At 38.5% G+C, this 13250-nt stretch overlaps 3 protein-coding genes across 4 annotated transcripts; 2 read left to right on the top strand and 1 right to left on the bottom strand.

Moving 5' to 3' along the window:
• The first annotated feature begins 139 nt into the window (after positions 1–139).
• On the top strand, positions 140–3967 carry LOC140791040 (UDP-glycosyltransferase 87A2-like). The gene is made up of 2 exons (XM_073141399.1): positions 140–829; positions 1114–3967. Exons 1-2 carry the CDS (start codon positions 352–354, stop codon positions 2019–2021), a joined length of 1386 nt encoding a protein of 461 aa, XP_072997500.1. The 5' UTR covers positions 140–351; the 3' UTR covers positions 2022–3967.
• Positions 2136–5171, bottom strand: LOC140791044 (G2/mitotic-specific cyclin S13-7-like). 2 transcript variants are annotated; one of them, XM_073141411.1, is made up of 10 exons: positions 4899–5171; positions 4224–4332; positions 4082–4117; positions 3940–4003; positions 3640–3849; positions 3435–3560; positions 3086–3334; positions 2825–2983; positions 2547–2725; positions 2136–2462 (listed from the first exon to the last, which is right to left on the bottom strand). In XM_073141411.1, exons 1-10 carry the CDS (start codon positions 4942–4944, stop codon positions 2303–2305), a joined length of 1338 nt encoding a protein of 445 aa, XP_072997512.1. In that variant the 5' UTR covers positions 4945–5171; the 3' UTR covers positions 2136–2302. The 2 variants fall into 2 exon arrangements, with proteins under 2 accessions (XP_072997512.1, XP_072997523.1); XM_073141422.1 differs by having other exon boundaries at positions 3640–3852; positions 4899–5164.
• A 1169-nt stretch (positions 5172–6340) lies between these two features.
• Positions 6341–13014, top strand: LOC140796025 (gamma carbonic anhydrase 1, mitochondrial). The gene is made up of 5 exons (XM_073148865.1): positions 6341–6648; positions 9399–9542; positions 11411–11536; positions 11854–12005; positions 12455–13014. Exons 1-5 carry the CDS (start codon positions 6534–6536, stop codon positions 12722–12724), a joined length of 807 nt encoding a protein of 268 aa, XP_073004966.1. The 5' UTR covers positions 6341–6533; the 3' UTR covers positions 12725–13014.
• Positions 13015–13250: the final 236 nt, after the last annotated feature.

Below are 13250 nucleotides of genomic sequence, written 5' to 3'. Positions count from 1 at the left end.
GTCCTTCTATCATTATCATTGCTCATTAAACGCTGATATAATAATATAAGAGAAATGATTTGTACCAATGAATGCAACTCAATAGTAAACCAATGTATGCACCTTAATAATAAACTAATAATCGAAGCAATCCAAAAGAATCTTTTAGTAGTAGTGGCTTAGAGCCCTTGACAACCATAAGGAAAAAATTGTGAGGCTTTGATATTTGAAAGTAGTGACAAAAAGCGACAAACGCATATCAATAAATGCTCCTCGATAGTGATCCGCCCAAATACTATATACTTAAAAAACACCAGAAGCGAGGCTAACCTTACTGCGGCATAACAACAAGCATCTGGTGTGCAACCCAAAATGGACTCACCCCGCTCCACCGTCGCTCGCCACGTGGTCGTCATCCCCTACCCCGGCCGTGGCCACATCAACCCCATGCTCCCCCTCTGCCGCCGCCTCGCCTTGTGCGGCGGCCTCCTCGTCACCGTCGTCGTCACAGACGAGTGGCTCGATCTCCTCTCGTCCTCTTCTCCGGCGTCGGCGCCGGTGCCGGGCGTCCGGTTCCGGTCAATCCCCAACGTGCTCCCGTCAGAAAGGACACGCGCGTCGGAGTACAGCGTGTTTCTCGAGGCGGTGATGACCAAGATGGAGCGGCACGTGGAGGAAATCGTGGAGGGGATCGAGCCAAAGGTTGTTCTAATCTTGGTGGATCTGTTGCTTCCGTGGGCTGAGGAGATAGGGAGGAGAAGAGGGATTCCGGTGGCGGCGCTGTTTACGGAGTCGGCGGCGGTGTTCTTGGCATTTCACGAGCTAAAGAGACTTGGGGAAGATAGCGAAGGTGATTGATTAATTTTTTTCACGGATTTTAGAAAATTACATATTTTTTAAAATTAAAAAAAGGAAAAAAATAATAAATTTCATTGATTAGAATTTAGACACCGCAGTTATAAAAAGCCTCCGCCGAGATTGTTCCTATTGTTTCTATTATTTCTAGTTTTGTTAAAATTAACTTGAATTGAAATTCTTTCGATAGTGTTTGGTTTTATTAAAAGACTAAATATATAACATCAACTTTTATTTATATTAGAAGCTAACTAAAGTGTTAGCTATTTTCTTGGGCAGTTCCTAAGGAGGATCACGAAATCCTGAGATACCTACCAAAGGCCTCTATTCCCTATCTCCCTGACTTCACATCCAAGTCCTTTGGCAAAAGCTTGCTGACCATCTACACTGAACTGAATTCTTGGTACCCCAGGGCTCAATGCCTCCTCTTCAACTCCATCCATGAGATAGAGACCCACACCTTGAACGCTCTCAAGTCCAAGATCTCAGTTCCTATATACTCCATTGGCCCTTCCATCCCTCACCATGCACTTGAGGAGGAGACACCCGAAGACACCCACTACTTCAAGTGGTTGGACTCCCAGCCTAACAACTCTGTGCTTTATGTCTCACTGGGGAGCTTCCTTCCCCTCTCATCTGCAGAGATGGAGGAGATGACCATGGGGCTTAAGATAAGCGGGCATCGCGTCTTATGGACAGTTCGTGGAAACTCCGAGAGCATCAGAGACCTCATTAATGGAGATATGGGGGTGGTGGTTTCTTGGTGTGATCAGCTGAGAGTGTTATGCCATCCTTCTGTTGGAGGATTCTTGACTCACTGTGGCTGGAACTCAACATTGGAAGCCTTGTATTCTGGTGTGCCAATGCTTACATATCCTTTGATGTGGGATCAATATCCAAACAGCAAGTTGGTCGTGGATGAATGGGGAGTTGGTTTCAGATTGAAGGATGAGAAGAAGGATGATGAGAGTGTTCCACGCGAGGTTATAGCCAAGTTTGTTCGAGTCCTAATGGATTTGGAAGCAGATGAGAGCTTGAAGATGAGGAGAAGGGCACAAGAGCTTAAGGAAATATGCCACAGAGCTATCGATGATCAGAAAGGGTCTTCGAACGCAAGTATTGACTCTTTTATTCGTGATATTGCATGTGGAACACAGAAGGTTGGCGAACGAAGTGTTACTGTGTAAGGGATGATCCTGAATTATCCACGCCAATCCATTCCCGAGGTGTATATTCTATTTGCTAATCATTCCTGAGCTAATTCTAATTAATTTTTGTGCCAAGAGAAAAAATGCATATACTTGGTAGAAATTTGCAAATTTGTATAAGTCTACCACTCCATTATGGTACTAGAGATGATCCAAAAAAGAAAGAAAGAAAGAAAAAGATACATCATCGACAGGATGATCAGACTACCTCAACACACAAAAACAACTGCAGTATATAGACCAACATGTAATAAACACTCTCATGTTGAAGAGGCCTTCAGTTCCTCAACAAGTAGTTTTGCTGCTGGAGGATGCAATGCAACAGCTCCAAATTGAGGGCTTTTATACTTGTTGTACACCACCTTCAGCTTACTTTCTGCTGCTGAGGAGTGGAAGCTTATCAGATGCTGTGCACAGTCCCTGTGATTTCAAACAAGAGAATTGGTTCAGTGATCATAGCATGTCAATCAATATATGTTCTTTATAGGCTTTTTCAACACGTACAGCAGCTGCGGCTCAGAAAATCCAGTATGTCGCTCCAGTGTCGTGCTCCAAAGGGGAACCTTCTTCAGGGTCTGCCTAGCTGCGTAGACCGCAGAGGCAGCAACCATGGATGGGAAATACTTGATCATGGAGTAGTGCATCAAACCCAACTCTGCGAAGAAGAAGACCATCTGTTCCAGCTGCAGTTAGGAGGATACAATAACTAGTGAGATTTTGTAATTGAAATTGGCTATGTAACAGCAGATGGAATGAAGGAAAAGACAACAAATTGTATTCACCTCCTTATCAGCCATGGATGCCTTCAAAAAACGCACGAGAAATACGTATGGGGTCGGCACAGTTAAGTTCCATTCAAGCTTGTTCAGAATTGCCTTTTCCTTAGCCAGTATAAGCTCCCTGCTATATGCTTTGTCTGATATGCATATGAAGTCATTCACCTAAACACAACCACAACAACCAAGTTCCAGGATCTCAACTACTTGAAAAGAAATAGAGGATAAGAATAATATTTACTAATGGAGGAGGGCATTGTAAGTTACTTCTGGAGCCCATATCTCCTCATATTTGCAGGCAATTAGCATTGCGCTCATGCCTACGAGCTGCAACTCCTTTCTTAAAACTGTGTCCATGGAAAGGTACTGATCAACTATGTAGATTGTGAGGTAAAGGGTCTCAGGCATCAACTCAAGCTTGTGATGCACTTCAATTAGCCAGTCAGCCAGAATAGCCCTCATCTTTGCGTTGATCTCAACCTGGGACTCCATGTATTCACAAGGCCTGCATGAGTTCTGGCATATGCAATTCAGACACTCATATCAGCAAAGGTAGCAAGAAAGCAAGCACCTAATAAATAGCTGTCATGAAATTGAGGTTGGAAAAGTTATAAACCTCAGCAAGTTTGTAAAACTCGTAAATATCCTCAACATAATCCACCACGGCCAGTTGGTTCTCGGCATCCAACGCATCGATATCATGCACCGGATCTTTTAGCTTGTCAGTAACTCCACAGGCAGCCTGAATTCAGACAAGAACTAAGGACCTCGACCTCAACATGGCAGTACTAAATCTATTTGGCTTGCAAACAAGGACAAACCTTGCTTCGAGCAGTAAGCACTGAAGTAAGTGTATGAATCTTCTTCTTCCTTAAAGAGGCATTCCGCAAACCCTTCTGACCCACTTGCTTCAGTTCGTTAGTGTCGGGACTTATCTCGATAACTTCCGGTTTGGGCTTGATCGGAGCCTTCTGTTTAACTGCTTTACCGCCTTTACCGGCTGCGACATCAGCTGCTGCAACTACTACTGGCTTCTATAAAGATAACAGAGATTGAATAATACAATACCACACTAGTCCTAAGCTATGAACAATGTATGTACAGGGCACAACAAAAGATACCTTATTAACAGCCGCAGTATTATTATTAGCTTGAGCTTTTGAAAGGAACTGAGAGCCAGTGTTTCTATGAAAGTAAGGAATATTAAGCTAGAGATAGAAAGAAATGGAAGAACAGTACGAAAGATAAGAGATAAGAACCAACCTAGTGACAGGGCGGCCAGCTTGAGGCTGTGCTTTCCTGAAACAAGCAACAGAGTTATAGCTAAAGACTTCTTTCTTATTGAGAGGAAAACTCGAGAAAAATTATGTGAAAAAGTTCAGGTGACAAAAGAATTCTCTCTTACCCCTCAACAGCTCGTACATTGACGAGATTTCCAATGTCTTCGAGGGCTCGTCGGTTCTTCGCATCTCCTCCAGCAGCTGGTTTCTGCTTGCCTATTGGTCCGGCAGCACCTAATTGATTCATAACAAGATTCACTGGTATCAGAAAGTATCAGCGGCCCATAAATGACACATAGAGCATCATCGAATGTCGAAATGAAACCCACATTAGGAAATTTAAGGGAAAAAAAGAACCAAATCAAGACAAAAATAGTTGATCAAAGATCAGAAACCCACATCATATATGATCTATAAAAGAGTAGATAAGTTCTGTTGCTTCTGACAGAGAGGAGAGGAAGATATAGGAACCATCGGAGAAGATAACATCAATATTCTTTTACGAAGCAGTAGAAAGTCTAATAATATTATTATGAAAGATAAAAAGAACAAACAAGATGACTAAAAATCACATTAGTTAATAATGATTAACAAAATATTTAACTCCTGTCGGAAGTAATTGCTCTGGAAAGATTGGCAAAAAACATTCAAACACTACGAAGAACTAATCGAGAGAAACAAACCAAAGAAGGAAAAGAATCCAAGAAAAAAGATTTATCAAAGGTGATACCCAAGAAACCCATCCAGCAGTGGGAAACGAAACGCAAGTTCTTATCATGTGGGTTTCTTCTACCTACTACCTTTTGGTTGCTGAGGAACTACGGGCTCATGATGCCTCGAGGCCATGTCTCCTTTACCTCCCTCTTCTTGGTTCGGCCCAAAGAGACTCGAGAGCACCGACGAGAAGAACGTGCTTAGGTTCGCCACCGTGCACGGTTTCCGATGCGGCCGCAAGCGAGAGATGAAGCAATGTGAGGTATTCTCCTCTGTCTGTCTCTCTGTCTCTCTCTCTCTCTCTCTCTCTCTCTCAACTTCTTCTTCTTGTCCTCTTTTCTCTCTCTCTCCTTCCTGTTCTCTTTGAAAGAGAAAGGGTGGGGGGGCTTCCTTTGTAAGCGAGGGGGTGCCCCTTCAACGGTCGAATTATTTTAAGATCGCAACGGACAAATCACGGGAGATCCGACGGTCAGGAGAGGATCTGGGTCGGCTCCCACTTCCCAGTAAGCCAGTAGTAGCCGTTGTGGTCAGGAGAAGATCCGACGGTCAGTATAGGATCTTGGAGTTGGGAGTGGGATCAACGAAACGAATAAAAAGCAAATGCGAAGAGGCCATTTCGGAGTTCGGATCATCCATATTGAAACCGGTAACCCTCTATAAAATTCACAGCAGACTAATGTCAAGAAATACCTCTAATTTAATCTTAAAAATAATAAAATAAAATCTAAAATACCTTAATCATTAGTTACGCAAACTAATGTCAAGAAGTTTTTAGGACATTAATAATACAATACAGAGTTTGAATATACATAATAGAGTGTGAATAATAATAAGTTAAAATTTAGGATAATAGAGTTTGATAAATTTCTTTTGCATTTAAAGTTAAATTTATTTTGAACTAAAATTAGTTTACCCCTTTAAATTTGTTTTGTGCCACTATACTTCTATGCACTTTTAATTAAATTATAAATACAAATATCGCTAATAGAAATAATAAAATGATTTAAATAATATTGTTTTTGTTAAACAAATGTGTATTTAGAGAGAAAGTTCGACCGGCATACTGATACCAAATAAATGTTCACGACGCTCGAATAATTTTAGTTCAATTTGATAATAACTTATAAATAAAAAATATATTCAGGCATTTTAAATTTGAATATAAAATTTAATGAGTATATTATAGTCAAAAGGTGGACGAAGACAGTAGAAGTGAACGAGGGAAGATGCTGGAAGAGATTAAGAGAGGGAAAATGATGGATGAGATGAGAATCTCATTCTCTATCAGCTGCACCATACGAGAAGATGTGGAATTTAACTGCAGTCAATCGAAGGGTAAAATAATTCTTATATAAAAGTAAGTTTAAAATATAATTTTAAAATAATATTATTATAATATTTAGTTAATATTTTGAAATAAGAAAAGATATTCTGGAATAAGTAATTTTGTTATTCGTGAAGTGAACTGGAGCTTAGAAAATTAGAAACAGAGAACTACGAAAGTAGAGAGGCATATGGGCTTGTGGCCGATGAAAGTTGTGTGTGTTTTATCACCGTTCATTTCTAGATCAGACCAGTGGCATTCTTGTTATTTCTACCCGAACCCGGGACCCCGAACCCTTCCAAGCCCTTGAGCTTCTTCGAGATCTTCTTCCTCCTCGATCTCTTTCCCTATATCTCTGTATCTCCATCTCGCTCTCTCTCTCTTCGCCGCCGATCGAATGGGGACTCTGGGGAAAGCGATATACACCGTCGGATTCTGGATCCGGGAGACCGGCCAAGCCATGGATCGCCTCGGATGCCGACTCCAGGGCAACTACTACTTCCAAGAGCAGCGTGAGCACTCCGATCCCCAAAATTTTGATCGCTTCCTGATATTAGTTCTTAAATGGGAATATGATTAGCCTTCAGATTCCTTCTTGCCAATTTTAGCTGCATCGGCTCGATTTGACCATTAATGATATGGCGATAGTGGGACATGTCAAGACGTATTCTTAGGAAATGGAGTAGGGGTACAACTTGGCACTTGCAAGGCGTAAAATTTGTGTCTTTTTTATTGTGGTATTAGTGTTATGATTTAGAAATGAGTGTCTTTCTCAGGAGCATGGGGCATCTAGTAGGATTCATAAGCACGTTATTGCTAAAATTGATAGTCTTGTCTATACAGTCGCTAGCAGTGAAACTCCAAGTTGATGATTGAGATTTTGGCAGCATATCGTCGTTATTACTACCAATTGTGCCAATCTGTTAAGTACTAGGTAGGTAAGGAAGCGAGCACTTGCCCATATATCTTGCAAGTCCAAACATTTTGATATTCTGGATCTCGCACCTGCACTAACTGACATTTAGCTATGTAGTTTTGAGTTACATGGTATCCTAGATCTTCCTTTTTGGTCTATTTCAAGTTTTCAACCTATAGGACTAAGAGAATGAAAGATGTCTCACTAATGTGATTTTCTTTCCATCCATAAAATCCTTCTGTTTGTTAAAAATGAAATGTGGATACTTCACTAAAGCTTAATATTTTCACATTGAATGCTATAAAGCATATTATACACATTTCATCCTTCATAGATATGTGTCAATTCTTCTTGCCTTATTCTTTTAAATAGAAAAATGATGGAGGTAGGCTTGGATTCTTATATGTTATTTCTTGAATAATTTAATGTGAAATCTTCTGAGTGAGACACTGAGAGTCCTACAAGGATACATCTAATCGAATAGTGACACCATTTTCTTTTCCTTCTTGTGTGATACATCTTGGATAACTTGAACCCAAAATTTGTGATATTAACTTTACATGTTCTTTAGGCACAATAATTAGATTTGAAGGAAGCCTGAATTTGGATCTCAAGATGTAATGTCAACATCTAGGGTTTATATATCGAGTTATTTTACCTATTTGTGTGCCACAGTAGCTAACATCTTATCTAGAATCTTGAAGTTCGTTATGAACTTTTGAACAATTTGTGTGAACTTTTACTTTTCATTGATGAATAAAGAGGAGATGGTTGAGACACAGAAGCATATATTTTTTATTCCTTGAGAGTTACTTTTTGCTCAACTTTGTGCACTACAGCACTAGTACGTGTCATGCATGATAGTGCTTATATTGCATCAAGTAGTAGTTAGAATACTTCAGACCAGTCTGACATAATATCAGATTGACTTTGATTCCCTTCTAAGGATTAAGCTTGTTCTATAATATATAGAGAGCATAGGAGGGAAGTCTCTTTAATGCAATTGAATCTATGGATTTCAGTGATTCATACTTATTCTAGATGAAAAGATGTTCCATCAATTCGAGGTTATTAAGATTATGGTGAATAAACCCTATACTTTCCGTCTAAGCTATACAATGGTGAATAAACCCTATACTTTCCGTCTAAGCTATACAATGGTGAATAAACCCTATACTTTCTGTCTAAGCTATACAAAGTTGAACTTGAATAAGACTCTTTGTAGACTAACTTTGCATATCACTTTTATGGACTTAACACTTGTGCGACCCATATCATCCTTGCAACTATTTTACTAGATGCTTTGTGAACAACAGAAAATATTATCTCGCATTAAGACCAGCTATCAGGAGTCTGTCTTTTATTGAATAAGGTTCCCTCAGCCTTTATAGATTTTTTCTCTTCATGTGACATTTTATAAGCAAGTATGTCATAAATTTATATATATAGTGCTCTCATTTTGGAGTTGCAATATCTGCTGATGAGGAGCAGAGTCTGGTATTGCACATTGCAAGATGCAAAGCTGGGCTATCCCAAGATTGGATCAGTCCCTGACATCACACAATACTGTTAGATGCGACAGTCTGCCTCTTGATGCAGCAGCTGAACTGTCCTCGAATGAAGCAAGCTGTTGCATTTAACACAATTATAAGTTGCTGAATAGAGCCTTTTTTTAATTTTTCCTATTGGGTATTCATACACTGCCCTTGTCTGCCTTTTTGTTTCTTTATCCACTTTAGGTACTGATTTAGGATTTAGGTTTGAATTTTATATATTGAAATTTTCCTATTACATCAGTTTTGTGTAATAGCTACTTGTGGAATATGCCCCTTCTCTTGGGTGCTTAATTATTTGATGAAATTTTAATGTTTGTTGTGTTAAAATTTGTTCTAACTTCTAAGACAAGTCAATGACCAGATTTTCAATTTTAGATGTATATTATTAGATAGATTTATATGTTTATGACAGATTGTTATCTCCTGTGATTACCACATCAACACCTGCTTTATTCATTCAATATTAAGTTTGAAATTTTATTGCTCTTTTCTTTATCTCCATCGATGAGTGTTTCTTTTATTTAATCCAATGTTCCTTCACCTTGTAAGGACACAAAGTCAAATGCAAGATAGACACCTTGTCAGTTATAGTTTAAAATCCAGATACTGCTCTAAGTTGGTAATGGTAGGTATATGTAACTAACCACATTTGGCGCTCTCGGGACATACAGTTCTTTCAGTTTCATAATTTTTATGCTTGCAACTACCTTTTTCTGGTCACATCTGCTCCAAATGAACTCAAAATGTTAGTTCACTTGGCTAACTCATTTTTCTTTTTGAGATTTATCAGTGTCAAGGCATCGCACACTCATGAACGTCTTTGACAAAGTTCCCAATGTTCACAAAGATACATTTGTGGCTCCTAGTGCATCTGTCATTGGAGATGTCCAAATTGGTCAGAGATCATCAATTTGGTATGGATGCGTTTTGAGGGGTATACTTCTTACTTGGCTACTGAACATGATTCAAGTCTGGTCCATATGTTGATATATGATGTTTGTTCTATTAATATACACTGAACTATTGCAGTGATAACTTTGTATTGAATTTCCTAATGTGCTATATATTTTCATTGAAAAATAAGTATTCATGCTACATAATTTAGCAACTTCACATGTATTTCACATTTTTATTTGGCACTGTTGCATCCATAGAAAGATGGTAGTGTTGTAGTTGCCTGGGAAATCTTTTAGAACACTTCTAAGTTCTAATCATGGGCAAATTAGCTTTCTATAGAGGCTTTCAATATTTTTAGGAATAACAGCAGTCTTTCCTTTTTCTTGTGGATAGGCATTATGCCTCCCCAAGGTAAAGAGAATAATTGCTATTTTCTTTTCTGTTCTTTTTTCTATCCTCCTTCAGAAATGTTATGCTCCATGTGCAATCCTCTAAATGTTCATACACCTTTACTTCTTATTGTGGATTCTGGTTTGAGTAATAACCCTACTGCCTTTTTAGAAAGCTACTTTATATGCATCTTAAGCAGCCAAATAGGAAACGGAAGTCTGTTCATATTCCTTGGCAAGCTCTTGTAAGGAGAACTTATTTTTCCCTAGAGAAATTTCTCCACTTATTTTGGAATTTTTTTTTTTCCATTCTCATGAGTGGAAGGCCCCCTCAATTTTGATATTTGATAATCTGATATACTGTAAAACATAAAGGTCAAGCTGAAGACCTTAATGGCAGTATAGTTGGGATAAATCTGAAATAAGAAAGCTGAAAAGTGATGTTTGCATTTTGGATTGGTTTGTAGGACGATTCTAGAACTGATATTCTTATTGTTCATGATCTTGAACAATTCTTCGTAGAATTAGCTACTGAATTCAAGAGATAAAAGAGTGTCTATATAATCCTGGCTTTTAGTCCAAATGGAATTTCTTCTTCATTCCACATCATGTTTCAAAAAGCGGGAAATTCTTCTGATGGTATAACAATGTGGTGGAAATACAATATGTACATGACACATGATTTGCTGAATTTTCTGCTTAGTTTGATTTGGGAAATTGGTGCTATTGATTTAGGCTGTCCCATGGTATACTTATTACTTTTTAGTTGATTTCTATTTATATACTCACTCAGAGAATGTTAATACATGTATTTAGCTTACATCTTTACGTGGTTAGAGCACAACTCATGTATGAGTCAAGAAAGATCACTCACATAGTCACACGTCTGTTCATCTTCAGCCCACCCAAATTACTATGCAGCTTGAAGTTTTAGGCTATTACGAGAGAACCATGTATCTTGCATATAAATGAGTTTCTGATTGATTGTGTCCTGCATAGCTCTATGTGGGACCACATTTACTCATATATCCTCCTGCTTGCTAATCCACATAGACTGGATAAGCACCATCTAAGACTGCAGACTCCATATGTAATAGCTATGTGGCCCATTCTTGTAAAGAGATAGCATACACATATGTTATGTAGATTGGATAGCGCATCAACATACATAAGTTTTTCATGAAATGTTTATGTTATGTCATTTGACTCAACTGGATGAGAAATTGCTTGTTGAGGTAGCTCAACTTATCGAATTAGGGGACTACTACACATGTGAATTATGTATGATGCAATTTTATGGAAATTATTTATCCATTTTTTGGAATTTCTTTTTGCATTTCTGGAGATTCTATTTTTAAGTTTAAGATCCCTTAAAATGAACAAAACGAAACAAAACATTGATTTTATTTTCTCACAAATTGCATCATATTGTTCTTATCTATTCCTCGTTTCTTCTGCCTACTTCTATATAGCTTTTTTTTTTGATAAATATTCTTTTCTATAATTTATTCTTTAGGTGATGTGAACAGCATTAGCATTGGATCTGGGACCAATATACAAGATAATTCTCTTGTGCATGTAGCAAAGTCCAATTTAAGTGGCAAAGTCTTACCTACAATAATAGGCGACAATGTTACAGTAGGTAAGTGTGCTTTGAAGTTTACATATTACTTCCGCACTGACCCATCAATCCGATTTCCTAGAAATTGTCATGCTTTTGATCTTATATTTCCCACTTATTATTGCTATAAAAGATACTTATAATGGTCAAAGTAAATTTGTTGGATCGTATCTTTTCGGAAGATAAGTTTTCTAGCTCTACAATGAGTACCTAATACCTATGAACTGGGAAACATAGCTCTAAAAGCTCTACATATCTCTTGACTAAGCTATCACAAGGAAAAGCTAGCCTGCTGATCACATATTTCTGCTTAAAATTTATGAGCTTAAATTTGATAGGTCACAGCGCCGTCTTACATGGATGCACTGTTGAGGATGAAGCTTTTGTTGGTATGGGTGCAACACTGCTGGATGGTGTCTTTGTGGAGAAACATGGCATGGTTGCTGCTGGAGCCCTCGTAAGACAGAACACAAGGATCCCTTCTGGAGAGGTTGTAAACTGCTTCTTTCTTCAAACTATTTCTCTTCTTTGAAGTATATAAGTATATGACTTAGTATCCTAACAGCTTAGTCACCTTAGCGTTTTAGGAGACGATGAATCCTTAATGTGTCCATGAATTTTCTGTGATTAACATGGGTTATAGGCCCCTTTAAGGTTCTTTTTTTTTGTAACTTATCTTCTTATACCTTTCTAGTGGTGGTAGTTTCTTGAGTTAGTTACACAATGGTCTTCATGCATGATTTTCCGGCATTTTTGGTTTGTTAGAAATGTTCCTGTTTTCCACTCTTCTCATCATCTGAATTCCTAGGAATTTTCTAACCACACCATTTGTGACCAAAAAAGAAAAAGAAAAAGAGAATGTATTCTAGGTTGATAGTGTATATTCCTATTACAATTATGTGTTTTTAATTGGTTAGTGAATTTTTGTGATAAAATCAGGTGTGGGCAGGTAATCCTGCGAAGTTCCTGAGGAAGCTCACCGAAGAAGAGATTGCTTTTATATCCCAGTCTGCCACCAACTATTCCAATTTGGCTGAAGTGCATGCTGCTGAGAATGCCAAAACTTTCGATGAGATCGAATTTGAGAAGGTGCTGCGCAAGAAGTTTGCTCACAGGGACGAGGAATATGACTCGATGCTTGGGGTGGTTCGTGAGGTCCCCCCTGAGCTGATTCTCCCTGATAACATCCTCCCAGACAAGTCTAAGTGACTAAGTTTGGTCTGATGTACTCAACCCTCTTTGGTAGACCAATTTGGGATATTGTTTCAGGGCGATGCTCAGGAGTTTGCTTATTTATGTTTCTTCTGCCATCCCAATAATTTTGGGTCGAGGTTTGCTTTAGGATCGGCCATGTACTTGTTAGATTATCAGATATTCCTCTTGTTTCTTTCTTTTGTTTTCAGTATAAAATGTTTCCATCTTTTCCTTTGGGGGCTATGTATGCCTTGCTTCTCTCTTTCCAAATGCTTCCAGTGGAATGAAGTGGCATTATCTTACCATTGTTACCTTCATTAGTTTTCCCAAGTACTTTTCACTCCAGGAAACTACTAGAGGTTCGAATAACTTATTGGGCTATATATAATTACTGTCAAAAGCTGCTTAGCCATTCTTCTGTGTTAAGTACCAATGTATGTTTAAGGAAGTAAAAAGATTAGGAATTGTACGTCTTGTAAGACCTATAATGCCAACACAAGCTCTTCCAGCAATCCTTCCAATCCAAAACGTCAGATCCACC

This window comes from Typha latifolia, chromosome 1 (assembly GCF_019914945.1).
Source record: "Typha latifolia isolate L0001 chromosome 1, TyphaL0001v2, whole genome shotgun sequence".
Taxonomy (NCBI): domain Eukaryota; kingdom Viridiplantae; phylum Streptophyta; class Magnoliopsida; order Poales; family Typhaceae; genus Typha; species Typha latifolia.
This window is presented reverse-complemented; position numbering and strand designations above follow the sequence as displayed.